Consider the following 27,758-nt stretch of genomic DNA (forward strand, 5'->3'; position numbering starts at 1 on the left):
CAGCTTCTTTGTAATGGAGTTCTCGCTCCTCATCCACTTGGGTCAGATATGTGGCAGGAATGATCAGTGACGTTCGTAACTACTTTTCCACAGCTTCCTCTCTGACCTGTAGGCAGTGTTCTTTGGTTTTTAAGATGCTGTTTGTTGACTTATTTTCTCTGTCAAACCTGTGAAGTCTTCACAGAGCAGCTGCTGTTGTACAGTGGATGGGTTATCAGAACAATGTGGGCTTAAATCTAATGCAGGCCTTGTTTTTTTTTTTTCTTGTCTCCCAAAAAATTGCAAACCATTATCCCCATTATATTGCTCCCACTTTCAGACTGTGCACTCCTTTGATCTATCACATAAAATCCCAAAGGATTCATCAAAGTTTGTTTGCGATGTGACAAAATGTTATAAAGATAGAAACGCTCTTTTATTAACATTGTTCCAAAAAGTGACCTGTTTTTTTTTTCAATATTTCATTAAATCAAAACAAAAAACAAAGAAACTCTAAATCATGTCATAGATTCTGCATCACACTGTTAACATCAAACCAAAAATACTGCATTTTTGCACCCTATAGATTAATGCTCTGAACTTCCATATCAATGCATTTCTTTACCATGTTTTATCTCCAACACTGTTTGCATTTGATCACTGCTGCAATTTATAGAATGGAAATGTTCCTTTACTGTCTGAAAAGCTGTACTAAATGAAATTTCGTGTTGTATAAACTTTGTGTATACAGAAAATGGCAATAAAGTTGTCTAAGTCTAAGTTGTCTTAGTCTAAGTCTTCTGCAAGAAAGCATGTTTTGTAAAATAAAATTATCTGGATTAATATAAAAGCATTAACATCACTGTAATTACATAAACTTATCATGCTATTTCTGTAATGAAACTAATTCAATGATGGTTTCCTTTTACACTAAATTACAACTATAATCTGTTTTATCCTTAACTATGTCTGTATGTTATTTTTTTTTTCAGAAAGAAATTAATAAAATAAAACAACATTTTACTTAAAAAGTATAAAGTCCCACTAATATATCTTATATTTTTCTCTTTCGTTTTAAACAAATCCCAGTTTTTCTCCAATTACCCAAAAGCTGAAGAAACCAAAACTTGCACATTACAAAGAGGCAGAAGTTAACAATGATACTGAAAAACTATTGACATGTTAAATGCCTTCTCTCAGCCATTCTGAAACCTTTTACACCAGTGAGATCCCCAATCTCACTCTAATTTTCCAATACAGTTAATGAGATGCAAGGCCCTCCTGCCTAGGATTGTTATGCAAAAATGGTCTGGTAGCTGCACACACACTCATGCACTAGCATGCAGGCCCCCCCTCCACCTGTCCTATGAGGCACCTGTTGTGGAACTCTCAGCCAATCAGATGAAAGAAGCAAACTGTGTTCTGGCATGAAATAAATCTGGGCCTTGTTCAGAGGGAATCACTTCAACTGACTCATCTGTGATTGTGATCTTCTCTGCTAGACAGACAAGGAAGGAAGAGCTCGTACATTTATACAAGGACAACCTAAAGGAGCCTGTTCAGATTAATTGGTAGAGGAGAGATGACCAAAGAGACTGAGTAAGTTGTGTTTTTTTTCTGTTTTGCTATTTTTTACTATGAGTTTCCCTAAAAATTTAAAAATGTTTAAAGCTTTTCTTGTAAGTTGATTCAGACTTGGTGCAGCACTGTAAATGACAAATGTATGATTCCTTTCTGGAAGATAAACTCACACCCAGATTTTTTTTTGTCTAGTTGTTGCAATGGGACCCCCATGTGAAAATCTCTGCCTTATAACAGGGATTTCTACAGGGAAAAGTGATATGTACGGTTGTATTAAACCCACACTTTTAGATCCGGGCTGCAGAGGGTCTGTTTCAGTTAGTGTTATAGCTAACCTAGGGGCCACAGAGCACAAAAGGATGGTGGGAAATGAGAATCTCCCCTGAAAGTGTTGGAGCACATTGACAGCATGCGGTGCATTGAGTTACATGATGGTGAAACTTTAGACAAGAGCCCACCTTATCTCTGGGTAAAATCAAGTCCTGCTTTCTGGATGAAATGCTGCATAATTCCATGTTTTTATTGTTTTATTAAAAAAAAATCTATTTACTCATGATAAATCAAAGTTGCAAGTGTGGCTGTTGGGTGCAGGTGCATCTCTGAGCAGGTGTAGGAGTTTTTTACACAAGATTTGGCGGAATTCCCTCGTGTATATATATCTAGCAACCTGAAACACATTTTTGTAGCTTAAGATTTAATTTGGTGTGCCAACATTTCCCAGTTTTTAAAACTAGTGAGAAATAATAGAATTTCCTTCTGCACTATGATTCAGACCTGGCTGTGAATAGCTGTGGTCTCGTGTCTGTCAGCACATTTTATTAGCTGTTTATTCAGGTTAAATGGCTGCTGTTTGTTCATTAGTGGCTTCAGACTCACACTAAGGGGGTGGGGGGGGGGGATGCTTATCCTGGCAGGCTGCATGTTTACAATCCAATGTCACTGTGAGTCTTTCCAAACAAATCATATCCCCACAATCCTAGCCTGTAGTTATTTTACAACTGATATAGAAAAGCCAGGCTTGCCTTAGCGGGAGATGCTGGTTTCTGTTTGCCGAACAAAAGCAGAGAATGAATTGGGCTGTATCTGAGGTTTGTGCAAATAAAGAGGTTTATGTAGGATTTAAGCATGTTGTCTCTACTCTGTTCACGCTTAAAACCACAAAACACTACACCTCCGTACGTGCGTGCATGTTTATGCATTGTCAAACCCTTTTGATGCTGTTGCTCCTGAGGCCTTCTCACCTTTGCAGTTTTGCAATCGAAACCCTCCATGCTACAGGGCAAGTATGTACAGTGCCCTAGGGCTCAGGGACCGCTGCAGCTACTCTCAGCTCACTTCAGCCCTGTCTGACTCTGTTTTGCTCTTTCCTCAAATAAATCAGTCTAAACTTTTTGATTCTTGCTGCAGGACTCTGGGACTGGTCTTTCAGAGCGAGAACTTCAGCTATAATCATTACGCGAACTCCATCATGGACTCTTGGCCCTACCTGGACACCCCAAACCCTGATCCGAACCACTCAAAACTCAGACTCAACCCTGGAGAAACCATGACTGCAATAACCATGCTTCAGGAGCAGTGCAGGGTAAGGCATTTACCGTTTATGCAAATGTTTAACCAGCTTTTTTTTATTTTCATTTATTTATTAAATCTTTAAACTTTATTATTTTTCAGAACCAGAAGGAGCAGAAAATTGGTGTTTTCAACCGAAGCCTCTGCAAGCCTACAGAGAGGTAAATTGACTAGTTTTCCAGAATTCATAATTTCCTCTAAATTACTGGATGTTATAAACAAAAGTCTAAAAGATAAAAATATCAAGAGTGAAAAAAAACAAAAAACTCCTAAACTGATGTTCCTGATGCCAGGATCGGAAATGTAGTCCCTAGATTAATTCTTTTCCACTGTATAACTTTTATGTCGGCCATAATTCATGAAGAAAGAGTGCATGAACTAGTAGCCAAACAGAGGGAGAAGGATTATTGCTTCCATTTACCGATCCTTTCTCCATCATCATCTTCCTGTCTGAGAGTTTCACAACAGGTGGTTGTTGTTCCTTATTCCTCCTGAGGAGGCTGAGCAAAGGCCACTGCTGAGGCGCAGCATTGTCCCCTCAAACATTCTCAGAGGAGAAAAGCAAACACGGCGACGAGGAAAGAAGGCCAGGATTAGGAAACAAATAGTTCCCACCCACACTCGAAGCCTGCTGTTCTACAGGCAGCTGTTTGTTGCACAGTTGGTTTTAACTCACTGCTGTATGCATGCATTGCCACATTTAATGGTGATGTTTGACATGGGAGATACGGCACTCTACCCAGGGCATTATGTTTACAGGGGATGGGAAAAAAGTCTGTCAGTTGCTCTCTAAAACATTTCTTCATGGATTTCTGTTTGTCCATTTAGGTGAAAGTGGACATGCAAAGTAAAAAAAAAAAAGATATAGGTGGCTAATAGCTCTGAAGTTTATATTGCATCAATTTAAAGGTATCTTTAACTGCATATAATCAGGAACTAAACAGTTGTTCAATTTTGAAATATAGATATAGATTCAAGATTGACCAAACTACAATATAAACATTTTAATATATCTTTATTTTAATGTTTTAAAATTAGTTTGACCTTTTGTATTTAAGTGTGAAAATATTAAGTTTAGACTTAAAGTAAAGACTATCATTGAATTATCTGTTAAACATTTGCATCTTTCTAACCCAACAGGACTCTGGGCAATGCCAGTGACCCTGTCATGAAGATCCTCTCCGATCTTGTTCCCACCTCCCATCCTCAGGAGATTATGGGACTGAAGCAGATCTCCTCCCTGCCCGTTTCTGCTCCCAGCTCCTCAGACACATACGTCACCCTAAGCAGTGTTGTTGGCGACACGTATGAAAAGCAGGAGCTCAGCAACATCTTGGACCTGATGCAGAAGTGGCCGGAAACAAATCCGTTCTCTGACCATGGCATGGAGGTAAACTCACTATTATACAATGAAAGTTAGGCTATCAGTATTGTAAAAACAGGCACCTTAATTAAAAACCTATTCCTGTAATTTAGAATCTTCCCTGTAGTGATCAGTTTCCTGAAAGCCACCCCAGCCCTGTCTACTCCGGCTCATACGCCAGCTCCTCTCCTGAGAGGCCCAGGAATGACTTCCAGTTTATCCTCGGATCTCCTGCCGCATCATCTCACAAGTCCAACGAGCTGCCGATGGTGTACCTGAACAAAAGCCAGTTCTACCCAATCACTCTGCAGGGAGTTCACAGCAGTGCCTGCCTTACAGCCACCAAAGTCAAGGTGAGTCACAGTATTAAAAAGTATCCCCAAAGTTTTGTCAGGCTTTACGTAAAGACATTAGGACCCATTGTTGTGCCTTTTCCCTAAGGGCTTTTATGGTTTTTGTTTGTGGAGCAAATATTTTTTTAACTTCTGTGTCACCATGCCAGCCCTTCCCAAATGTTTGTCCCTCCCTGGCAGTCAGCTCCGTCAGTGACTAATGCCCTGCTGACAGCCCGCGGACAGGGCTTGTGTCGTACAATTTGTTTCTATGGCAGTTAAATGGGGCTAGAGTGGAGGACAGCTCAGCATGGTTGTTTTAATAAAAAGACAGAACAAGGAGGGGAAAAGGTGTGGTGTTCTCACTGCTCTTTTCTTTGTCAATAAAATTAGAAGGATTTCCTTCTTTGAAAGAAACATTGTTCTACAGAAAAATGGAGAGGGGATTTGAAATATTTTGATTACTCTCCGGCAGACCAATGAACCTGCCGTTGATCTTTTCTGTTCCATGTTTTCTCTCCTCCTCAGACGGTGGTGATGGCTGTGTTTGAGAATGACAAAACCCCTGAAATGCAGCTCCGCTTCTGGAATCACTGGCATGCGCGCCAGCCAACTGTCAAGCAGAGAGTTATTGACATCGGTAGGTTTCACACACAGCAAAGTATGCGTGCATCATCTGTGTGCATTCTCCTGTCATCAGTAAACAGCAATAAAAAACCAAAGACAAAGCAAGATTTTTATGGGCTTTTGGTTCATCTCACTGGAAAGGAAAGGAATTATTCCTGTAGCTATAGTCTCACAGAGAAGAGATTTATCCTCTGATTTAACCCATCAATTAGGGAGCAGTGGGCTGCCACTCTGAGCAGCATTCGGAGAATATTAAATGGTCTCCGAATGCTGCTCTGACCAAGAGGGACAGTCTGAGTTTTGATCTGACATCATCTCTAAGAGGCAAACCCCCTGTTCTCTAATCACTCGGCCACCACTTCCCAAATTGCCAATTAGTTTGAAATTCCTTTGGACTAAATTTGAATTTACTTTCTTATTTAAAGTAAAAACAAAACAATACATAGCTGAGAGAAAAGACAAATTGGCCTCTGACCTATAGGAGGCACCATTTCCCCTATCCAATGGCAGAATAAGGAATAATTGGGGTCCTTTTCCATTTTACCTTGCTGGTGGATTTACTTTCCATCTAAAAATTGATCAGCCAAGTTTCAACCAAATTTTTTGTTTTAAGAAAAAATAAATACAAATAAAAAAACAAATTTGTATTTTCTGCTGTTTTCTGTCGTGAACATTTGATTGAACATACATGCATTTTTCAAAAATACTGCATCATTAACTGAAAATGAAATTTTTAGTATCAAATTGAAATGTTTTAAGCCATTTTTTTCCCATGAAAGTCTTAAGATATTTAAATCTATTTCATTTCACACAGCTGACTACAAAGAGGTGTTCAGTGGCATCAGCAATGTGGAGGAGGTCGCCTTCAATGCTTTCTCCTTCATTTGGAACCCCAGTGAGGAGGCAAAGGTAAATAAATACCCATGGATATTTGCATTGCGTTGATGCACAGATGGTTTCTCTGTCATGTGATGCATCTGCTGACATGTTAGAGCCCCAGAGCAAAGGAAACACTCACAATAAAAGAGAGAAGGAGTGGTTGAAGAGAAACAGCCGGAATCCCAAATATGCATTTCGTTTTCCACCCACACAAGATGAAAAACCTCAGCACCCACAGCTTTAGAGTACATCTTCATGTGGCCCTGAGGTGTTAGGTGGGGTCACTTACCCTGCTTTAATTGGGTACAAAGTGTGGGACCCGATAGTTTAACCAAACTAGAGATGCCCCTGGAGCATTAGATGCAATACAAATTAATTTTAATTGCATCTAATTTCTAAATGATATGAAAAAAAAATAATAAAGAAGTATTTTAACATGTCTATCCCCTTTTCCCTCAGATTTACATTGGGATAAACTCCCTGAGCACAGACTTCTCCTCTCAGAAAGGGGTGAAAGGCCTGCCTCTCAACCTGCAGATTGACACCTACGACTTCAGCTCTGGAAGCAACCAGCTCATACACAGAGCTGCCTGCCAGGTCAAGATTTTCTGTGATAAGGTAATCCATTCACAATACGCTCAGCAATTTTAACAAGCAATGTAAAACAGGTATTTGTGGATTTGTGCCATTTTCTAACCCTCTATTTGTGTGTCTGCAGGGTGCAGAAAGGAAGATGCGTGATGAAGAGAAGAAGAGATCCAAGAGGAGGGGAAAGAACACCAATGATGCAAATGGTGAGTATCTTCGGTTTAAAAAGCACAGCTGGTATCGTATCCTAGGAATTATAATCTCACTCTGTTTATTTCATTGGTTTGTTTACAGCCAAGTCTCTTGTGAGTAGCTCCATTGGCTCTGAGTGCACCTTCTTCAAAACTTTGGACGACCTCGTCACTCCGCCAGTTCTCTTCATCCCAGACACACACCTCACCGGCTTACAGCGCATGGTAAGCCCCTCGTTAATAACCTCTTGCCTGCATGCAGAACCCTGCAGGTGATGGGATAGGCACGAGCAAAGCGGGAACAGACTGTGGGAAAGTATGCATAGGGGGAAGGTGGGGGCTGCTTGGGAACCGGGGGCGACGGGGGTTAGTAATGCCAGCGAAAGTGAAGTTAAACACAAGCCTCAGATCAGATCAGGCTAATTGGAGTCGAAACCAGGCACAAGTTCAAGCATCTACAGCTGAACATGTTGTGTGTGAAGCATGGGGGCTGGGTGTAAAGCACGCAGACACCCAGAGCAACATCTCCAGGTCAATCCGCAGCATGCCGCCCTCATCTTTTTTCAAGTGTGCTTCACTCAACAGAGTTACAACAGTGTGGTTAGAGAGCTGTTCAGACAGGCCAGCTTTCCCACAGTCGGGGCTTTACAGGGGCATGTGTTGGAGAGTTTATTTTGAAGTGAGTTACTATCAGGTCATGAGGAAACCAAATATGTTTTAAGTGTGACAGTTTTGGATTGAGAATAATTATAAGTGAATGGCTGATTGAATAGTATGATTAGAGGTATAGTGGTGCAACCTGCATCTCCTCATCAGTGTCCACGTCAGAGTGGCTCTGCTAGAGGTCATGGGAAATAAACACTTTAAGCAATGATAACATTCTTTCAGTTTTTTAAAGAAGGACATTAGATAATGTTTTATTATCAGTGGTGCTCCATCTAATCAGATCACTTCTCTCCTCTCCTCTTCATTGTCTCTCCAGGCCGCTCCTACGGACGACATTGAAAGGTAAGCATATGTAGAAACACCCTGAGAAGAGATTAGCCCATGAATGTCTGTCACCTTTACAACAGTTTGTTGTAGATTGTGCCTGATGTTGATGTTTGTTTTGTGCCGACAGGAGCTGTCTGAAGAGGTTGTATCCAGACAGAGACCAGAGCAATACTCCTCCCAGCAAACAGGCACGCAGAGAAGATCCACAAAGAGGTAAAACCTACTCAAAGAAAAGTCTCATCGTAGGAAAAAAAAAAGACCCAGTTTCATGATGTTTATGGAAAAAAGTAAAATACAATTTAATCTCTTTTAGAGAATCCCCCACAATTTCTCCTGCTGCTGCTGAATCAATAAAATGCAGGAATATTTGAAGCTATGTCCTCTCTAATAGCTCATCATTTTATATCGGTTCATAGATCATCAAGGATTTGTTACTCTTAAAACTCAAAACATGGAAAACAAAACTTAAAATGCATAAATAATTATTAAATAACGCTGTAATGGGATACTGTTCAATTTAAGAATCGAACATCTTTGAGATTTAATTCTGGAAGGAAAAGACTAATTCAGGGAAAATGTCCTGGAAAGTCTTGTCACCACCTTTTGTAATACCAGCTTTTTTTTTTAGATTTGTATTTAGAAATATAAAACTTAAACACCTGCCTAATTTGACACAAGTTGGTAGGTTATTTTTCTACACAATATAATGCACAGTTGCAAAAACATTGCCTTAACAAGAGTGATGGTTGGCCCTTTGGTTTTTCACAGAATAGCCCTTTGTATGTTTAATTATTGGAAGATATTTCCAAACATCTGTCTTTTGAGCGAAGAAAAAGTCTGCTGACCTTCTATAATTGACTGATAACAGGAAGAAAGGCAATGCTCTGGTATTCTATGCTCCACACAGTTTAGTTTATTAATCTAGCTTTCACAAAATATAAATCTTAAAACATTTTGAAAGACAAACTAATCCAATTTATATTCATAAAGATATTTTCAGATTACTCCAATAGAATCCAATCATATGGATGGCTATGCATTCAAACAGAATCCTTATTATAATCAAAATTTAAATCCTTTTATAATCAAATATTTTTCTTAATTCAATTCCCAATTTAAGGAGGCATTACAAACAGCTGCCTTCCTATGCAAGCATGTGACAGCTATGGAAAGAAATTTACTTTCACACTCTTTATAAGTGAGCAAGCAGTTACATTTGTGATTTAATCTAAAAGAAAAAAATAAGAACATCTCAGTGGAACTAGAGAAAAAAAAAACGGAACTGTTCTGAAACTTTTTAAACTTTAGGATACTTCGGTACATGTAACTGGCCCATGCTTAACCTATATAAAATCTGACCAGTTTTTTGGGTTTTCTTTGGTGCTGAATATCTGCCTCTGTCCTCTGTTAGTTCTGCTGTATGTGAGGACCGCTGCTGAGGAGGTGTTTGACGCGCTCATGCTAAGTTCACCGACGCTGTCAGGCCTTCGAGAAGCTGTAAGTACCAAAAAAATGTGTTTGTCATTCATCATTACACCTTTTATTTAATCTTCTCCTGCAGCTTTCACAAGTGTATCACTTTTCCCTCAGTGAGAGATCTTACTCGCATACTCATGCTCACCTTTCTCTCCTCAGATTTCTGAAAAGTACGGCTTGCAAAAAGACACCATTGGGAGAATCTGCAAAAAATGCAAAAGAGGGTGAGTTTCCGGCTCTTGGGTGATTTAAAGGAATTGGCATGGATGAGTTTAGTTTCTGCAGTCACATCTTCTTTTAAGTTGGCCAAAGCTGATAGACAGGGTAGGTAGGTTTGGTTTGGCCTCGCACACTGGAATGTTTTAATTGTGGGTCCTCCACAAAAGACAGTGGATAAAAGACTTCACGCATACTGGGGATGAGTCATCATCAGTTTTTATTTTTTTTAAAGTTATTTGTAGTTTTACAATCATATCTCTTTGGAACATCAGGAAGTTGCATTTGAAGTGATCCCTTATTTTGTTGAAGGCCTAAGGGCTTCCAGTTACAAGCCGAATGTCGCCCATCAGGTTAATCCAATGGGTTGTTTTCCTGCATGACATCAGGGTTGATAGGAAGGCCTTCACTTGTGACCTGCTGAAAAGAGCTGGAACACTTGCGGGTGATTTTCCAGCCAAGCTAACGAGTTGGTTTACATTCCCCCTGTCGTTCCCTCCCTTTTTTTGTCGCTGCCTTCAATCAATGCAATCCCTGCAGGCAGAGTGCGTGAGCCGCAGGGTAGCTCAAGCATTAAAGTATTGAACACTTAAAGGTAGATGGATGGCTGATTTATTACCGAGAAATAACACCTGAGAGGTTGTTTTGCACGAAAAGCGCTTCATACAAGCTGGCTTATGTTTCAGCATAAAACAGCAGATCTTATCTCTTTTATGAAGATTAGCAAGTTATTAGATTTTTTTTGTTAACCAGAGGTAGATGAATCAGTATTTCCCTGTAGTAATACTTTTTTTTTTCTTCATTATTTTGTAGAATACTGGTCAACATGGACGACAACATCATCGAACACTACAGCAACCAATCTGCCTTCCTCATCGAGACATCCGAGTTGGCAGCCAATCAGCTCCAAGTTACTCTGGTTGAAGTATAAAATCCCCTGAAGGATGGAGAAGCGGAGCTGTGATTTGAAGCCATCTTTAAAGCACTGCCTCAGCAAAGCATTGGACTGTTTAACACCAAGAACTGGGCCCAGACTGAATGAAGCCCTCCACAATGCCAGACCTCAATGATAATGTTGAATCATTTCTTGAATTTGCAAATCCCGGTCTGCCCAGTTCCTACGCTTTGTATTTTTTTTTTTTTTGTTAAATATTTTAATGTAAAACATTTATGACTTGTATGTACATAGATGTAAATATATTTTTTAATATTACAGTGTTTCATAAGCTTGGCACAGTTTTAAATTTCAATTTCTATCTTCCGAGCTCTAAATATCAATTTTAATATGCAACATTCTTCTTCTTCTTTTTTTTTTTTTAAGCATTTTAAAACTGTGCCAATTTTGCTGCTTAGATTCTACTCATTTCTTCTGCATTTCCACAGCTGCATATTTAGCCCCAATCCATATTTTCCTGTTTTTCGTGGTCAGGTAAAATTCACTTAGTTTTCCCAACTGAAAAAAACAGCAAACTTTAAGTCAGGTTGTAGTCACAGGCTAAAGTCAGACATTTCTGCAAAGAAAACCACACAAGTTTTAGTATTGGCATTTTTTTTTTTATCCCAAAGTTTGGACATTTCCCAACTTTATGCTCACAGAAAGAGTCAAAACCCCCTTAACTTTCAGGCCAAAGAGAGAATTTTCAAGTTATGGATGTGTGTGTGTGTGTGTAGGGGGTAAAAATATTTCTCTTCTGTATGCATCATTTCAAAACAATCATGTATCCCTGCATTATTTCATTATGACATCGTGGCTAAACAGTCATATTTGATACAGATTTCCACTTTTCTAAAGAAAATAAAAAACAAAAAACAAAGTTTTGTCTCTGTTAATGAGTCACTCTACTTCAGAAGAATCCATTCATGTGTTCCCACCGATATGCCCTTTAAGGAACAAAGCCAGAGGTTTCAAAACATGCTTGTTTCATCTATTGGGCTTTTGAGGTGAAGTGCATATTGGAAATGATGAACCCACACATGAAAGCATAAAACCTCACTACAAGAGAGTGATCTGATTATTTTCTGCAAATTTGCATAATATTTTGCTGCAAGCCCCAAGTATCGGTAATAGATCTCTCCCACAATGCTTTGCAAAAGCAATACTCACACTATTGGGCTTTTATTTGACTGATAAACACAAAGTGGTGCATAATTGTTAAGTGGAAGGAAAATTCAATATATTTTTTTGTAAAACTAAAGCGTACCCCTGTGTTTTTCCATCCCAGTCATTACCAGATGGAACAGCCTTTTCTAGGACTACAGCTGCTGCTTTTCTGGGATATTTTCTGATAATATCGTAGCCTGGTTTTTGTTCTTGGAAGTTGACTTGGACTAATCCGAAAGTGTTTTATGAATGTCATTTTTTCTGTACTGCTGCAGATTCTCAGCAGGGTTTATGTGTGGTCTATGAATGGTCCATTTTAAAACATTTTACCCTCTGTTTACAGTTCTCTTGCTGGAAAATAAACCCGAAAATCTGGAAAAAATATTTGTAGCTTCGAACAGATGGGGTGTTTTCAAAGACATACGCCGTGTTACTATCCCTTAACGTATGCAGTTCTTAGCACATAGGCTAAAATATAGAATTTCATGATGTTAAGGACAAACTGCAAAAGTAACTACTTGTCTCCTACTACACTGTCAACCAAACTGTTGATTTATACGACCAATCATTGTATTGAGTTGTTGGGGATTTTCTGTGCTCCTAATTTTTGGATGGTTTGTCTCTTACATTTGTCTATCTTTGGTGTTACTTTGTCTTCTTGACTGGAATTCTCTGACAAACATCTAAGTAAATCACAGAACATCTATATTAGTGACAATAAATTACGTATAAGTGGACTTGATGACATGATTACTGAAGGTGGATGGTTTTAATATTATTTTTATCGGCATTAGAATGAGTAAGACTAACATATGCATGCCACACTTTTCAGCTCTTTACTAGGAGGTTCCAGGATACATATATTTGCAAGCCACTATTCATCAAATATGTACCTCTATATTTTTATTTTTCATTTTTTGGACCTGTTTCAAACCTTTTCACATCTGCATTCAGAGAAAGCCAAATCTCAGAGCAGGAGTCTCTTTTCTCTACATATAACATAGACCTTACTTCAGCTGGTGAAAGGGAGAGGGGTACAGAGAGAGAGAGCGAGAGGCAGGAGAGCAGTCAGACGGGGAAGGAGCAGGAAAAAGGGGGACAAATACACACACACAAGGACAGAATACATAACGGCTGGAAGAAAATAAGGAGCAGGAGGGAAACTCTACAGGCTTGGAGAGACCACAAAGAAGACACGATGGGGAAAACTAGAAGGTGGCTGCACCATCTGTTGCCAAAGGGAGAAGAATGTTAACGAATCAGACCAGAGCAGCGGTGCAGCCTGCAGTCTGCGGTGAGATGCATGAAACCTCTCCTGAATGGTAAGTGACTGCATTTAGCTGATCATTGTTGCAAACTGCTCTATGCATGCTTGTTTCCAGACAAAGTGGGTAGATGGTTAAAATGCTATGGCTTACAATATGATTTTCATATCAGCACCAGTTTCTATGGAGATCTTTCTTTAAGACATATCAACATTAAAACTAGAAAAGCATGGAAGCATGCAATGCTGCAGAATTTTTAGATCAGATAAACGAACAGACCTAGAGCTTGACTTCGGAGACTGATCCAACGCACTAGTTTAAAATAAAAAAATAACTAAAAAAGAAACTCCCAACTTTAAAAAGATAAAAGCAGCTCTTGTTGTGCCAGATTTATGAGGTTAACTCTATTCACAAAACATTCACAGAGTGGAGTGATGCAGGCAAATTACAGCTGTCAGATCCTCATGTCTGTCATCTTCTGTCTTTGCCACCATGTCAGCTCACTGAAGACTTACCTGCAAAACTGGAAAGAGTAAGGATGACACAAGGCTGCAGGTATGTATTTATGAAGCTATTTAGGGGATTGCTGGGAAAACAACAAATTTAATTACATAAAGAATTAAAAAATAATAATAATAAAATATGGGGCAAAAATAAATGTTTGCATTCCAGTTGTTAAATCATTTATAAAGAAAACCAGTGACAGCAGAAACACTGCAGTACTGAGATGCTACTTTAGGCTAAATTAATGTAAGAAACCAACCACTTTTATTATGAAACAATCAGAATTGTAACTATTTATTAATTTAAATTGGAATAAAAAATGTTTAATGATAATTGTCAACATAAAAAAGGAACATAATCAGATGTTGGTTTTATTATCAGTCTTAGTGGGATAGTTAATAGGAATAATAAAAAAAAAAAAGAAAAAAAAAAAAAGGAGAGATACAAGATGTTGTTCCTGCAGGGTTGTGATGAAGCAGGTATTTCTCTAAAATGATCATTTCGAGGGAGGCGGGATACAACCTGGACAGATAAAAAGTCCACCACAATTTGTAAATTAATATTAAGGACTAAAAACTACTATTTGATTATCAAAAATTAAATATCCAAATACTATATAAAATCTTAGATATCAAAAAACTTTGACTGCCTCTTATGAATCTTAACAAAGGGGTTTATAAGACTTGGAACTCTGAGCTGCAATATAAAATGAAGAGGGAACGTTTTAGACAGACAAATACTGTTTAAAGGTATATTTTATGTGTCATCTTTTAGCTCCGGAATAAACATGAACAGAATTTCAAGGAGCATCTTAATTTGGCCAAGTTTATTTCCCCTGGATTAATTGGTGGTTGTTCTTGCCGGTTCAGTCACAGTCTGTCAAGTGAAAAGACAACAGTCACATCTTTAGCTGTGAATCATGCTCTATAAAACAAAAATGAATGCTATACAAAGATACAAGTAGATATATTATTTCTATACTAAAGGGAAATTTTGTGACAAAAACCCCCCAACTTTTTATACACTGAAAAAAGTAATGCAACCATTTTTAGCATTTATCTAATTTAATTCAGTTTAATTCAGTTTATTTATATAGCGCCAATTCACAACAGACGTCCTCTCAATGCTCTTTACAGTTCAACCAGATCATCCAGTCAAATTGATTCAAAGTTTTCTGTCTAAGGAAAACCAGTTGATTGCATCACTCATGGACTTGAATGCAATCCCTCACACTAAGCATGCTTGTAGCGAGGATGGTAATCATATTTAGTTACTTTAACACAATTGTTTCATGTTAGCAGGGTAGGACATAAAACAATTGTGTTAAAGTAACTTAATATGAGTACGTATATATGCCAAAAGCAGTTGCATTACTTTTTTTTCAGTGTAAACATCTTTTATAAGATTGTATTTGAAGCTGTTTTTTTTTTTTTTTCCTTGAGTGTACAGCATGATCCTTCACAGCATGGCACCCTGCACAATCAGAATCAATGTCAGAACAGCAGCCCAGTGCAGCAAAAGAATAATGTAGTTTCATTCTAAAATAATTGAATTTAACACTCATGGCAGCATGCTTGCTTGTGACAGTTAAAAATACACTAATGCTAATAGTTCTGCCAGTCTCTGATCCCTCATTACGTACTGTTTAATCAATAATAAAAATATTCAGAGAGCCGATTCATCCAGGCTCGGTATCCCCTGGTTGAGCTGTGGAGGGTATTTCCACTTCTTCAACAAGCAGATGTGTTGTAATGGAAAGTTTCAGGACTGGACTCTTGATGGCGTCTCCTGATAGATAAACACTGCAGCCTGGGCCAGATAAAAAAGTAACAAAACTGCAGATTAGAGGAAGAAAATCTTTATGAAAAAAGGATTACATTTTTCTTTGCACCTTTTTTATCGACAGAGAGATTATAATACTTTTCAACACTACCAGAACATTTTGTCCTGTCAGCTTATTTTCCTTTTTATTATTTCGGCTCTTAAGTTTGTTAAAGATCTAAACATTTGGATTCATATTAAATTTATAGTACTTTTAAGAAGTAACTTAAACATTTCCACATTTCCTCACCTTACAACTTCAAACCTCATGCAACTATGCAACCCTGTTGGAAAATAACAAGGTCTTTTATGACCTAAGGATGCTTTAGGATGCTTTAGGCTTTTACCCTACTTTGGAACATATTTAATTATCTGACTTCTGACAAAAGTTTGTGGTTATAAAGTGACAATAATTTTATTTCTCTGCAAAATATGTAACTGAAAGCCAAGACAGCTTATATTTGTCCCATATTTCATTACTGCTGCTGTTACACTGAACTGTCTCTAAAGAGGGCTGTACAGCCTTTGTAAGAACAAAAGAATAAATCCTAAACTGCATTTCCCTGATTAAACATTGGTGAACAGCTTTATATTAATCTCAAAGCAATATTTTTCCTTGTCTATGTAGCTCACTTTACTGTAATATAATTCAAAATAACATCTGCAGTTCACTGTTTAACGTTAACTTGAGGCGTCAACACAGATTGAGTGTTTGCCACAGCACTTTTATTACAAACGTGCCTCCTTCCTGTTACCCTGATGTCTCCGATAACAGCATCCGTTGGTCATAAAACTATACTGGCTGTGTCTGCAGTGTCTGGTTGTCCTGTCTAGAGGTTAAATCAAACTCATACCTGACATGACTACTAACCCACCAGATTTCCTCCAAGGTCACACCTCGGCTTTAGTCCCCAAACCTGTAGAAAACAGCTCCATCCTGTGCAAGCATGCAAAAACATGACCAAGATGTGCTTGTGAACACAAAGCCGAATAGAGAAGGATCCAGCAAGGTCGTCTCATTAATACAGCTCCACATACTCAGCTGTCACATTGAGGCTGGCCAGGTTATTGTATCCTAGCAACAGATTCAGGCATCGACCTTTTTTTTTTCAGTGCAAAACAGGAGCTGTGAAGCCAGTTGTCCTTTTGTTTATCTACCTGCTTGTTTGTGCCTCTCTTCAGACCTCTGTAGAGTCTCCATGTCTTATTTTCCCCTATCCTTCTCTAAAAGAATCTTTCTCTTCCACCCAGATACTTAGAATGGAGAGTCCTCAGCTAAATGACGGGTGAGCTTCCAGTAAGAGGTATGAGGCAAGCCTTTTCTTTCTAAACACTGTGCAGAGCGTGCTTACATTAGTTACAAGCTAGTTTATCTTTTAAAATTCAGCATTTTTGCAGGCCTCCAAGAACAACTTATAGTAGAAAACTGTTTGCACAAAAACAATTTATTTTCTTGTTCTGGCCTTAAAACATGCTAAGCGTTTCCTGTTTTACTCTTGTGGAAAGTCCAGATGATGATGTCATGGACTGTAATAGGTCATTTCACAACACTAGAGGTAATGGGAGGTAATGAAGTCATGTTTTTAATATACTGTTTCCTTGTGCGTTAGATCAAAAGAAAATCAAAACAATTCAGCCTAACTCTCAGGATAAAATATTTTTAACTTCATAACTAAGAGTAATCATTCTATACTATTCCAAGATGCCTAAAAGTGCCAATTTGATTGTTCAACCACTCTGGAAAATGTTTAAAATTTCTTAAATTAAGTGTATTTACCCTTAATTTGAGTAGGTAAATGAAATGATCTGCCAATAGAATGAGTATTTGACACTTAAAATAAGATAATTAGATAATATGCACTTGAAATAAGACAATGCAGTTGTGTTTTCTTTTTTTTAGTGTAAATTGTCTTGTTCCATATGCAAGATATAAGCCATCCTGATTGTACATATGTCACCTCAAATCTCTGTGTCACTCCCTTGTATTTATTTATTTTTTCTTATGTTTATTTTATTTATTTATTTATTTATAATTTTTTATTTATTTTTATTCCTAATGCACCTTTTCCTCCTTTTTTTCCCTTTTTTAATTACTATGCCAATATGTGACCGGTGAATTTCTCTGCTGTGAGATCAATAATGCTCATCTAATCTAATCTAATGTCTCTTATACCTCCTCCTTAATCCAAGAACAAAGGCACTTATTTTAAGAAAAAATTACCTATCTAGATTTAATTTCTTTCCAGTGCATCATATTGTTCAGGAGGGAGCCTGAACAATATTTTCTGGACTCGAGTGACATTTTCCATAAAGCAGCCCAGACCATGGCTAAAAAGTAAGTCAGAAAGGAAGAGGTTATTGCCCCAAACACTGACACACTATATTTTACAGATGTAATAATAAAGACCATGTTTTTGCAAACCTGTCATGAGATCTACTGAATTCAAGAAGAAAGGTTCAGCCATATTGCACAAGCATCTACATTTGGGAACAACTTTCGTATTGTAAAGTAAGGAAGTGGTAGCATCATGTCGTGGAGGGTTTTTACTGCATTAGGGTCCACATATTAGAGTGGATATGTGGACATTTTCACATATCCTGCTTTGTAGTTAAAGCTTGACCTGCAAGGGGTCTTCAGGGTGGACACCGGCCCTGAGCTCCGGCTTCTGCCTTACTTGCTACAAGGTTCTCAATTCTCTCAACTTAATAAGCAGAAAACAAGATTCTGGGCAGGTCACCTGCTCATTTTAGAATTTATTTTTTTATTCCCACCTTAACTTTCAGGGTCTGTGCGGTTAAACTCTGTACAATGTTAATAGGCTGTTAAAGCAGCCTTCAGATCCTCAAACCAAGATCTATTCATCCTGAGGACGAGATGAAAAACTCCAGGAGATCGGTCTTTACTGTAGAGCAAGCATCCTCTGTTTCTACATCCTTTTAACCTGTTAATTCTCTTTTAATCACTCAAAATGCCTGAAATAGCATACATTAAATCATCTGCCGTTCTTTGACCCTTAGGAGGGTCTGGCCTGCCATATAAAACTCTTGTACCTAGCCTTATTTAGAAGTATTGTAAAAACGCTAAAAATTTGGAAGCATTACATACACTGCAAAAAAATTGAAATCTAAATAAGTTAATTTTTCTTAAAATAAGTGTACTTTGTCTTGAATTGAGGAAGTAAATAGAACACTTTGCTGATGGAACAAGACAATTTGCATTTAAAATAAGAAAACATATTTGCATATTTGTATTGTCTTATTTCAAGTACATATTATCTAATTATCTTAAGAATGAAAATACTTAATCCATTGGCAAATCATCTTATTTTTTTATTTTTTACTTTTTAATTTTTTACTTATTTCTAGATTTTTGTTTGTTGTTTTTGCAGTGTACGTCTGGTAGTCGGGATGTGACGTTTAAAAGGTTAATAGTCTAGATTCCTTTAAACAACAGCGATAGAAATCCTAAAAAAAATAGAATAAAATAAAAAAAAAACTTTATTCCATTTTCAAATAATGACCTTTATTACTCATTTTTTGTGTTTTTTTTATGTTATATTTAATCTAATTAGGATTGTGTGTCGACTTTGCTGTTTTCATCTATAACAGGTGATGTTAAATACTGTTTACTTTGTATTAATTCATTATTTTGTGCGAACATGTTTTGTTTTATTTTAACATGTTGTAGTCATATTAAAAAGTTGAATATGCTTGTTTGCAAAAGTTGAATATGCTTGTTTGCATTGATGGTAAACATGTTTAAGGCACAGGAGTTAATTATTGTACCTTCTGCCTTTCTGAACAATTATTCCACATTTTTAGAATCCCATTTGGGCTGGGCTCCTCTGTTGTGTGGCACGCCCTTAGAAACTTTTTGGTAATTAATTATGCAATGATTACAATGTAACGTTTTTAAAGATAGTATGAACTCTACAAGACGTTAAGTCTTACTCTAATGATCACCAACAGGTCAAATGGTCATTAGACTTTGTTGTATTTATTCTTATCAAAAGCTTCAGGGTTGCAATATTTAACTCTTCCTATTTGTGTGATCCATATTATTCATTTGCAACATAATGGATTTTTTTTTTATATATCCACATTGCAGTTTTTTATATTTTAAAGCTATTGCTTTGGTATCCTGTTATCTTTTCCATCCTGCTAATCAATAGATACTAAAAAAAAGCTCCATAAATTTAGGACTTAAAATTTGCTAATTAAAATTTTAAGGATTTCACTATAACTGTAAGATGAAAATGTAAAATAATTTTCTTTTATACCTTTACTCTGACACAACTTCTGCTGTTATCATTTCAGATTGGATGTGATCATAAAGTTTTTCTGCATTTCTCATTTTTTCCATGGAAAAAAAGTTAAAAGCTGCTTCTTCATGATAGATTTTCTCTTTGTCTCATTTCTTCTTTATTTATAGCCTGAATTTCCTTTCTCTGGGAAATAAAATTGATTTATTTTCCTTCCCTCCTGTGTCTGTCAGATCAAATCAGTTTGTAACTCCATTAAATCGACCGGGTCGACCGGTGCAGATGTCTAAAGTGATTTGCACCATTGTATGATGTTGATAGGGGCTTTTTGAGAACAACTGTTAATACAAAGTTCATATTGACCACTGCACAGCTGTTTTAATTGTCAAACTGAAATGCAACGTGACACAAACTGTCTTTTTTTTTAATGTTTGGGATGGCCCCACTCTGCAGCACCCTGAGATAAAACAGCACCACCCCAGAATTAACAACTTTCTTGTTTGATTGAATGTGAAAAATACAGTTGAGGTCATGTTTTTTTATGTGTATTTAAAAATCTTCTTCTAAATACATACATCATGACTGTATTGCTTTACTTTTTCAGAGTTAAACCACATGATTCTGCTGGAGCTGACCCAGGGAAGCTGCCTTCCTATTAACTTCCTGTGACAACCTGAACATCTGTGTTTTTTGGGAAATCTACTGTGAAAATTCTACAGTGTTTTAATCGGATTCTGTTTACACATTTCAAGATATTTTAGAAAATATCAGTTTTAGCACAAGCGATGCAAACCCCAGCCTCCATGGTGATGGGGATTGTCTTTGCACCTTTGGGACTTGTCCTGGTCTTTACCGCTGCCATCACCCCTCAGTGGCGGGAAGGACAGGCTCGTCTGAACATTGGAGGAACAGGGTCTGTTCTCCGATCAGGAGCAAAGGGTCAGGGCCTGGGTGTCAGGTCCGGGTCCATGGAGGCCCTGCTCTTGCTGCGCTCTGATGGCCTATGGGAGAGCTGCTTACAGGTGGAGCAGCCAGAGCTGAAGCAGTGCTGGCCTGTAACTGGTCCATATCAAAGAGATGCTCGGGTTCGGCTCGTGCAAGGCCTGGTGCTTACCTCATTGTTCCTGTGTGGCATCGGCATAGTTCTGGCTTGCATTGGGGTCCGATGCTGGACAGATCTACCTCTGAGGAGAGTAGCAGCTTCAGGTGGACTCCTTGTAGTGACTGCAGGCCTTCTGAGCCTGACTGGATTGGGCGTATACACCCACAACCTCAAGAGATTGGGGGTGGATCCCAGTCAAGGACTAAACAACACCAAGTTTCCCCAACTAAGCCTGACTGCAGCCGGATCGCTCTACTTTGGCTGGCTGGGTTCTTGTTTGCAGGTGTTGGGAGGCGGTGCGCTGTTGTTCAGCTTTAAACGACCAAGATGTCCGACCTGCCCGTCACGCCAGGAGCAAACGGTTTGCCCTGCATGCCACTCATGTCCAGAAATTACAAGCAAGACAGACATGGATGTTTATGAAGTCAGCTGTTAAAATGTGAGTGAACACAAATGTTTAAAACTGAGATCTTTCCTCTACAAATCTGCCAGTGGAGGAAAAAAAAACAAAAAAAAAACAGATTTTACTTCTGCTCCATATTGGAGTCCAGAAAAATCTATTGCTAAATCAGCTCAAACCTGAAAGTACAATGTTGGCTGTAAATATAAAATGTTGGATTTTATAGTAAAAAAAAAAAAATGAGTACATTTTTGTGCAATGGTTTGAGTCACTATTGGATGTGTCTGTGTCAGATATTCGTAAGAAACAGTGTTTGCAGTTTTTTGAAGATGCTGTGTCGTTCAAAATAAGCATCGTTTTAGACACTGGAATTTCTGCCCTCTTATTTGATTATTTAATACTAAAAAAATCAGAGAAAATAACAAGATCGACTGATGATCTACTTGTGATTTATTAAATGTTATTTTAAATGTCAGTAGCTTTGTATGACCGTCAGGAGGTGATCAGTGAGAAGATAAAGTGGTGTGCAAACTGTTCTGTTGTGTTTCTATCTGTTTGTACATTGTGCATTCAATTAAACATTTGAAAGATACAGAAATGTCTATTCTGTTTTTGTATAATCATGAAATTGATAGACAAAATAAAACTTTCTAACTAAAACCTATGACACACATGCAACACACATGCAAATCTCCAAAAATTTGAATACTATTAAAGAGGCTATTATAACACTATCAACTCTAATTCATAAGCTGTAAAATAAACAGAAAAAATAAAAAAAATTGTATCACTCTGTCATGAATCTATATTTAATATTTTGTTTCTTAGTTTCAAATGGTATTTTGTTTTTTGTAGTTAAACCTGTACAATTTATGCACAATATAAAATATAAGTGGAGATGCTGACATTAGTTCTACAATGTATCTCTGGCACTGGCATCTATTCAGTCTTTTTAATGGCTTGAATTTAGTTTCTCAGCCAATATGAAGCTGGGATGATCTAATCTGCCAGTGCTGGGCAAACAGAGTTTACCATTTACAGCCATATTAGGTCTTAGGACATCGTATTTAAAGGCAGCGCCTCCCACATAATAGCAGAGTGATTGAACAGTGTATCTGCAGGCAAAGACAATAAGCCAGCGGCAAACAGTAAGACCCATCTCAAAGCATACAAATTAATATGTTAATCTGAGCAAAGACTTTAATTGCATCACCTTAATCTCAGTACGAAAAAATCCAGAAAATGTCAAATTTAATGTGATTAATGTTTAATCAGAGCAGTAAACAGTTCATGCAATCATTGTTCTTGCTAATAAACTGAATGCAAACTTATTGGTAATAATTCTGCAGTCAATACTTCAGCATCCCCCTTTTGCAAAATGTGCATTTGGATTATTTCATTATTTCATTCTTATTCTGTGTTGACTGGTAAAGAGGAACCAATGCATTTAAAAGTCCTGATATTCGAATATGTTGATTATGATGTGAGCTTTAGGAATGGTCTCTTCAAGCTGACTCTAACCTTGAGTGTTTGTTGCTGAAAAGCTTAATCCAAGGTTTCATCTGACCGAAGCCCAGAGTTAAAGACCTACAGAGTTTACTGAACTCCAGATGTTTACCTTTGTGATTGTAGGGCTGGAAAGGAGTATTCCTGGAATGCTTCCCAAACAAATCATACCAAGTAGGTGGCATCTAATGGTTGAATGATTGATTAATTGCTTTTTAAAACTTTGAGTAAAAGTAAAGCTAAAAGGATGACACCTAAAATCAAATAATTACAGAACAACATACCTTGAAACACATGAAATATGAGACTTTCTGACCTCAAGAAGAACACAAGGTCCCTTTTAGGGGGTTGAGCCAAAAATTTTTCATACTCTTTGCAGATTAAGTTTTAAAACGGTATTTTAATTTTACCAACATGATGATGACAGGGAGGCCTTTCCAGCTCAAAGACTTGGAGTTGATCCCAAAAGATGAATCATCATAGTACCAGTGGAAACATGCAAAGATCTGCTCTGCAATTTTTTACTATAATGCATAAACAGATTTTTATACTGTTATTAAGAAGAGTGAAAATAATTTTCGACATGTCATACTATGTTATTCTGATTAAACAGATACACTATATTTTTCAAAAATGTTTTATTATACATAGTTTCATTTACCTTTTGTTCAGATGTCTGCCTTATTTTCTATTAGAAGCAAGCTTCTCAATAGAATAAAATAATTAAAATCTACAACAGCTACATATGTATGAGCAATTTTGGACTTACTTTGCCTGGTGGCGAGATAAAAATTGGTTATATCCATGGTTTAACCAGCGAGTAGAGATGCGCCTCAGTGTCACAACTTATTTATTCTCCAGGGAAACAGAAAACTAAAGATGGTAAAAACTCTGATCAAAATATGCCTGTTCCAGTCGTCTCACAGGGATTGTTTTTTAAACATGGGACTTTCTTTTAAACTGAATAGATGTTCCAGAATTAAAGGCTAGATTTTCTAAAACACTTTCAATTTTCAAATTTGTTTTACCAGGCATGACAGGATGAAAGGCAGATAATGTAGTAGGGTTATTTGAGGGAAAATTTTGCAGAAATTATAAGCAATCCAGAGACTCTAAGAATAAACATCATTCAGTTAATTTACATCTGTTGCCAGTAGAAAACAGTAATTGGTTCTAGTGGTAGTTAGTTCTGGTCATAAAAGTGTGAGCAGGAAACTATATTATAGTTGAATTAGTGGACTTTCAGAGAACAGATTCAAGAGCAACCAGCAAAATAATAAAGCTTTAAATTAATGAACACTGACACAAAAAAGAATCGCCAGTGATTTTCAGGTATAGTGTTCAGTCATATCAATCTTAAATACAGTAGCATCTGGATAAACATAATTATTTTCATCCATCCATATAGCATTCTATAACACTCATGTCTTTAGACTGTGGGAGGAAGCCAAGGTACCCAGAGAGAACCCACACGTGCACAGGGAGACATGCAAACTACATGCAGAAAGTTCTGGGTTACCATTTGCATGTTTCCAAGTGATACAAGGCTTTGTCTATATAAGACTCAAACTCACTGCGGATCCAGACATTTGAATTGAGAAAGCTTCCTGGAGAGGTGGCGAAACGTCTTCAAATCTTGGAAACCAAGTCCAGTGGATATTTTTTGAATTTTTACGGAATTACTATGACCTGGATGACTGAGAATCTGCATCAGCATACATGCAGAAAGGCCCCTGGCTGGGAATCAAACCCAGAACAGTGCTAAAAAAAGCACCACCATGCAATCGTAAGTATTTTCAATTATTAAAATTATATATAATAAGGATTTTTACCATATTGACACAAAAACATTTGTGTTAATTGTGCTGAAATTGGCTAATAAAACCCTAACATTTACCTTCTCAGAAAGGCTAAATCTTACATAAGATCGGTTAAAATGATGCTATATGGAGATAACATTGTTACCTCACAGCAAAAAGGTTCTGGGTTCAAATTCCTATCTGATGTCTTGCTTCATGGAGCTTCTAAGTTCTCTCTGTGCATATGTGTGTGCTCTCTTGGTGCTCCAAGCTCCTCCTGCAGTCCAAAAATATGTCTGAAAATAAATGCCTAGATTGCTCTTAGGTTAAAGAGTTTGTGTGTACCTGGTTGTTTGTCATGAGTGCAATCGAGTGGCGACCTGTCTAGTGTATAATGCAACTAGAGGGACCACCCAAAGGTCACGGGAAGAACTTTTAATGCAAAAACAATGTTATGGTCATGTTATGGCCTACGTCATCATGGGGAATCCTCCTAACTTTCCAACAGTTTGTTGATGACACTTTTGCAAACTGCTAAATCCCCCCCAAAAAACAAAACAATGACAAGTTAAGTCAAGGGTGTAACTTTGTGATGAAAGTTGGTGGGGACACTCTTAGGGAGGGGGGTTAATGGACCTGCAGTTACTTGACAACGCTTTCAATAGGGTATGCATTTTCCAAAATGAGCTCAAACATATATCTATTTAAAGCTTTCCTATTTTTGAGAACAAGAAAGATACACTGATATTTATATTTCTGGATAGTAAGAAATTGATGTATTTAAAAAAAGGATGAATAACAGCCGATTTCAATGCCATAAGCAAAATATCATGCCTCCCTAGTATGCACACAAATTTAGTTTCATTCATCCATCCATCAATCCATCCAAAGAAATGTGGATTGATGGATGGATGTTTTCCCTTTCAGCTACATTAGCGAATATCCTCCTTCAACAGCAGCAAAATCACATTTAATGCCAAAGTCTAAGTATTGAAATTATTAGTGGGACTGTCCCCACCAGTCGTTCAAAAAGTTACGCCTGTGAGGTGATTTAAAGTGAAAACTGTGGTAGAAGGTGTTCATCTCATCCTTAAGAAGAATGTAAAGCAGTGATTGATGAGTTTGGGTAAGATTCAGCCAATGGGCTACAATTACAAAAAAAAGTACTTGGTAAAAACGACACCTGAAAAAGAGACAATGTCAGAAGTGTCTTCCTGGGGTTCTAAAGAAAAAAGACTTAACTTTTGCTTTAAAAAATGGTACATTTTATTTGTTCTGAGTGTTTAGAAAAGAGGCAGAGAAGCCAGACAGCTTGAGGTCCAGTGTGAAGTTTCCACGGTCAGTGAAGATCTAGGGATTCAGGACAGCTGCTAATCCAGGCCAACAGTTTGATCAAGTCCTGATAATCCTGCTTTTACTCACCGAATTTCTTGATAAACTGTATTGTGGTTTATGAGCTTTAGGCTAAAATAAACAGAAATAAACACTTTTAATATATCACACTGAGTGCAATTAATGTAGATGGTATATGAGTTTTACTGTTTCATTTTCACTTTCTGAAATTTATGAACTTTTTTATCAAGTTTCAATTTATTGTGATGCACTTGCATTTTTAAATCATCTTCACTCTGTAAACCAGCATGGTGAAAAGCCTCTCTGCTTCATTCAAGGCAAATACTGTACGGATTATTTATGGAAAAATCCCTCAGACCAATGAAGGATTCTTAAAGGGGCCCAGTCACACACTGTGCCTCAACCAAAAACACCAGTATCAATATGTTCATGTTATAATAAAGCATAATAATGTATTCATCCTGATCCTGTTTACCTTGTTCTTTTTAAGCCTGAAAAATCCTTTTTGTAGGAAGCTCAATCAGCAGACAGAAACATTGTTGTTTACGTGAGTACTGCCACCTGCTGGCAGCACTGACTCAACATCCTGTTTCAATTAACTCCAACATAAATTATTTTGATATCCTTTTTAAAACTTGATTCTGAGGTTTTCTTTCTTTTCACGCCTCTGCTGGGTGTATTTTGGCTCAATTACTTCCCTGTTCACTGAATCCACGCATCCGCAATGTTGTACCTCCTGTCTGTTGGTCTCTTTAGGGTAAACATACTAACAATTAGAGCAAAAACAGTGTGTAAAGCACAAATAAAATATAATGAGTTACGAGGGAGATATAGTTACATGTAAATTTGGTAGGTATGGTATGTGACTGGGCATCTTTAAGTAAGCACGTTAAAGTGGTGAACTAAAGCACTGACAAAGGAGCTTAAAAATCTTGGATCAGCAGCTGGAAAGGTTCAACAATATTTTTCAAAGATACCTTTAAGGTAATGTGAGTAAACCAATAAAAACAGTAGTTATGGGTAAATATTTACATATTAAAAAGGCATGACCTACAAGAGAAATTCTCTGTGAACTTTTAAATAAAGTTCAACCTAAAATCTAAATTATTACCTCATAACTAAATTATTTATTTCATAAATATGTGCTATGCACTTGGTAGATTTTCTTCTTACATAAGAAGAGGATCAAATCTTTAAGGATGCAGTTTTTGGATTGAGAGGCAATGTAAAGTGATCCCTGCAGGGAAAAGTCATAAGAGAATCTGTTTACATGTGCTTCTGTTACAAAGCCCCCGGCAAACGTCCTTATCTTGTCCAAAAGGGGCTTTATTGAGCGGCTGTCCTATTAAATGTAGAAGTAATGATCAGGAGCTTCTCCGCTTTCTGCATTTTTACGCAGCTGATTGTTTATTGAGTCCTTCAGCGACCCCACAGAGAGTTCCAGCGTCGGGCTCGACTCACAACTCGAAGAGCACACTGGGATCTCCGGCAGAACATCAGACGGCTCTGCATCCACAAGCTGCTCGCCGTCGCTTAGGCTGAGTCTGTACGCGCCCTCTGTCTCTGCGGCGGGGGTTTCCGTAGCAACAGTTTCCACGGTGACGTCCTCAGCAGGCGTGTCCTGCACCAGAGCAACGTCCTCTCCTCCCGTCGAGGCCTTTTGAGTGGCCAGCCTCTCGATTTCTGAAACCAGCTCCTCGTTATGCTCCTTCCACTGCCGGTACTTTAAAGCAGTCAGGTCAGAGTCGTCCAGGATCTTGTTGATCTGCACCAACTCAGCTTCTTTTGCCTGCAAAGAAAACAGCTTTCCATTTACATGCCGCTTGGAGTTGTAATGCATCTGCAAGAAAC

General features: G+C 37.7%; 3 protein-coding genes across 5 annotated transcripts in view; 2 read left to right on the forward strand and 1 right to left on the reverse strand.

Annotated features, from left to right (window-relative positions):
* Positions 1-1,422: 1,422 nt before the first annotated feature.
* Positions 1,423-11,944, forward strand: grhl3 (grainyhead like transcription factor 3). Its single transcript, XM_015380015.1, has 15 exons — positions 1,423-1,578; positions 2,968-3,142; positions 3,232-3,290; positions 4,270-4,519; positions 4,606-4,845; positions 5,353-5,464; positions 6,266-6,360; positions 6,790-6,948; positions 7,049-7,124; positions 7,213-7,334; positions 8,092-8,117; positions 8,230-8,315; positions 9,514-9,599; positions 9,738-9,802; positions 10,608-11,944. The coding sequence occupies exons 1-15, from the start codon at positions 1,562-1,564 to the stop codon at positions 10,723-10,725; spliced, it is 1,686 nt and encodes a 561-aa protein (XP_015235501.1). The 5' UTR covers positions 1,423-1,561; the 3' UTR covers positions 10,726-11,944.
* Positions 11,945-12,937: 993 nt separating this feature from the next.
* On the forward strand, positions 12,938-21,832 carry LOC107088053 (claudin-23-like). Of its 3 annotated transcripts, none has more exons than XR_001481363.1 (4): positions 12,938-13,217; positions 13,660-13,715; positions 16,737-16,789; positions 20,201-20,328. XR_001481363.1 is itself a non-coding variant. In XM_015379982.1 (4 exons), the coding sequence occupies exon 4, from the start codon at positions 20,533-20,535 to the stop codon at positions 21,283-21,285; it is 753 nt and encodes a 250-aa protein (XP_015235468.1). In that variant the 5' UTR covers positions 12,938-13,217; positions 13,660-13,715; positions 16,737-16,789; positions 20,352-20,532; the 3' UTR covers positions 21,286-21,832. The 3 variants fall into 3 exon arrangements, 2 of the variants coding, with proteins under 2 accessions (XP_015235468.1, XP_015235469.1); XM_015379982.1 differs by lacking the exon at positions 20,201-20,328 and adding an exon at positions 20,352-21,832; XM_015379983.1 differs by lacking the exons at positions 13,660-13,715; positions 20,201-20,328 and adding an exon at positions 20,352-21,832.
* A 2,616-nt stretch (positions 21,833-24,448) lies between these two features.
* The window catches only part of cnksr1 (connector enhancer of kinase suppressor of Ras 1), a 54,719-nt gene continuing 51,409 nt past the window's right edge, over positions 24,449-27,758 (reverse strand). The window contains exon 21 of the mRNA XM_015380012.1: positions 24,449-27,696. Within this exon, the coding sequence (XP_015235498.1) occupies positions 27,253-27,696 (444 nt within the window). The 3' untranslated portion in view covers positions 24,449-27,252. The remainder of the gene's footprint in view (positions 27,697-27,758) is intronic.

Source organism: Cyprinodon variegatus, unplaced genomic scaffold (genome assembly GCF_000732505.1).
Source record: "Cyprinodon variegatus isolate N-32 unplaced genomic scaffold, C_variegatus-1.0 Scaffold205, whole genome shotgun sequence".
NCBI lineage: Eukaryota > Metazoa > Chordata > Actinopteri > Cyprinodontiformes > Cyprinodontidae > Cyprinodon > Cyprinodon variegatus.

What these genes read in the sequence shown, in the direction of transcription:
- grhl3 (XM_015380015.1), top strand. An exon ending in TGCTTCAGGAGCAGTGCAGG is followed by an intron (nt 3,143 to 3,231) that starts GTAAGGCATTTA and finishes ATTATTTTTCAG; the next exon opens with AACCAGAAGGAGCAGAAAAT. An exon ending in TCAAGATTTTCTGTGATAAG is followed by an intron (nt 6,949 to 7,048) that starts GTAATCCATTCA and finishes GTGTGTCTGCAG; the next exon opens with GGTGCAGAAAGGAAGATGCG.
- LOC107088053 (XM_015379982.1), top strand. Translation starts at nt 20,533, where the DNA reads ATGCAAACCCCAGCCTCCATGGTGATGGGGATTGTCTTTGCACCTTTG.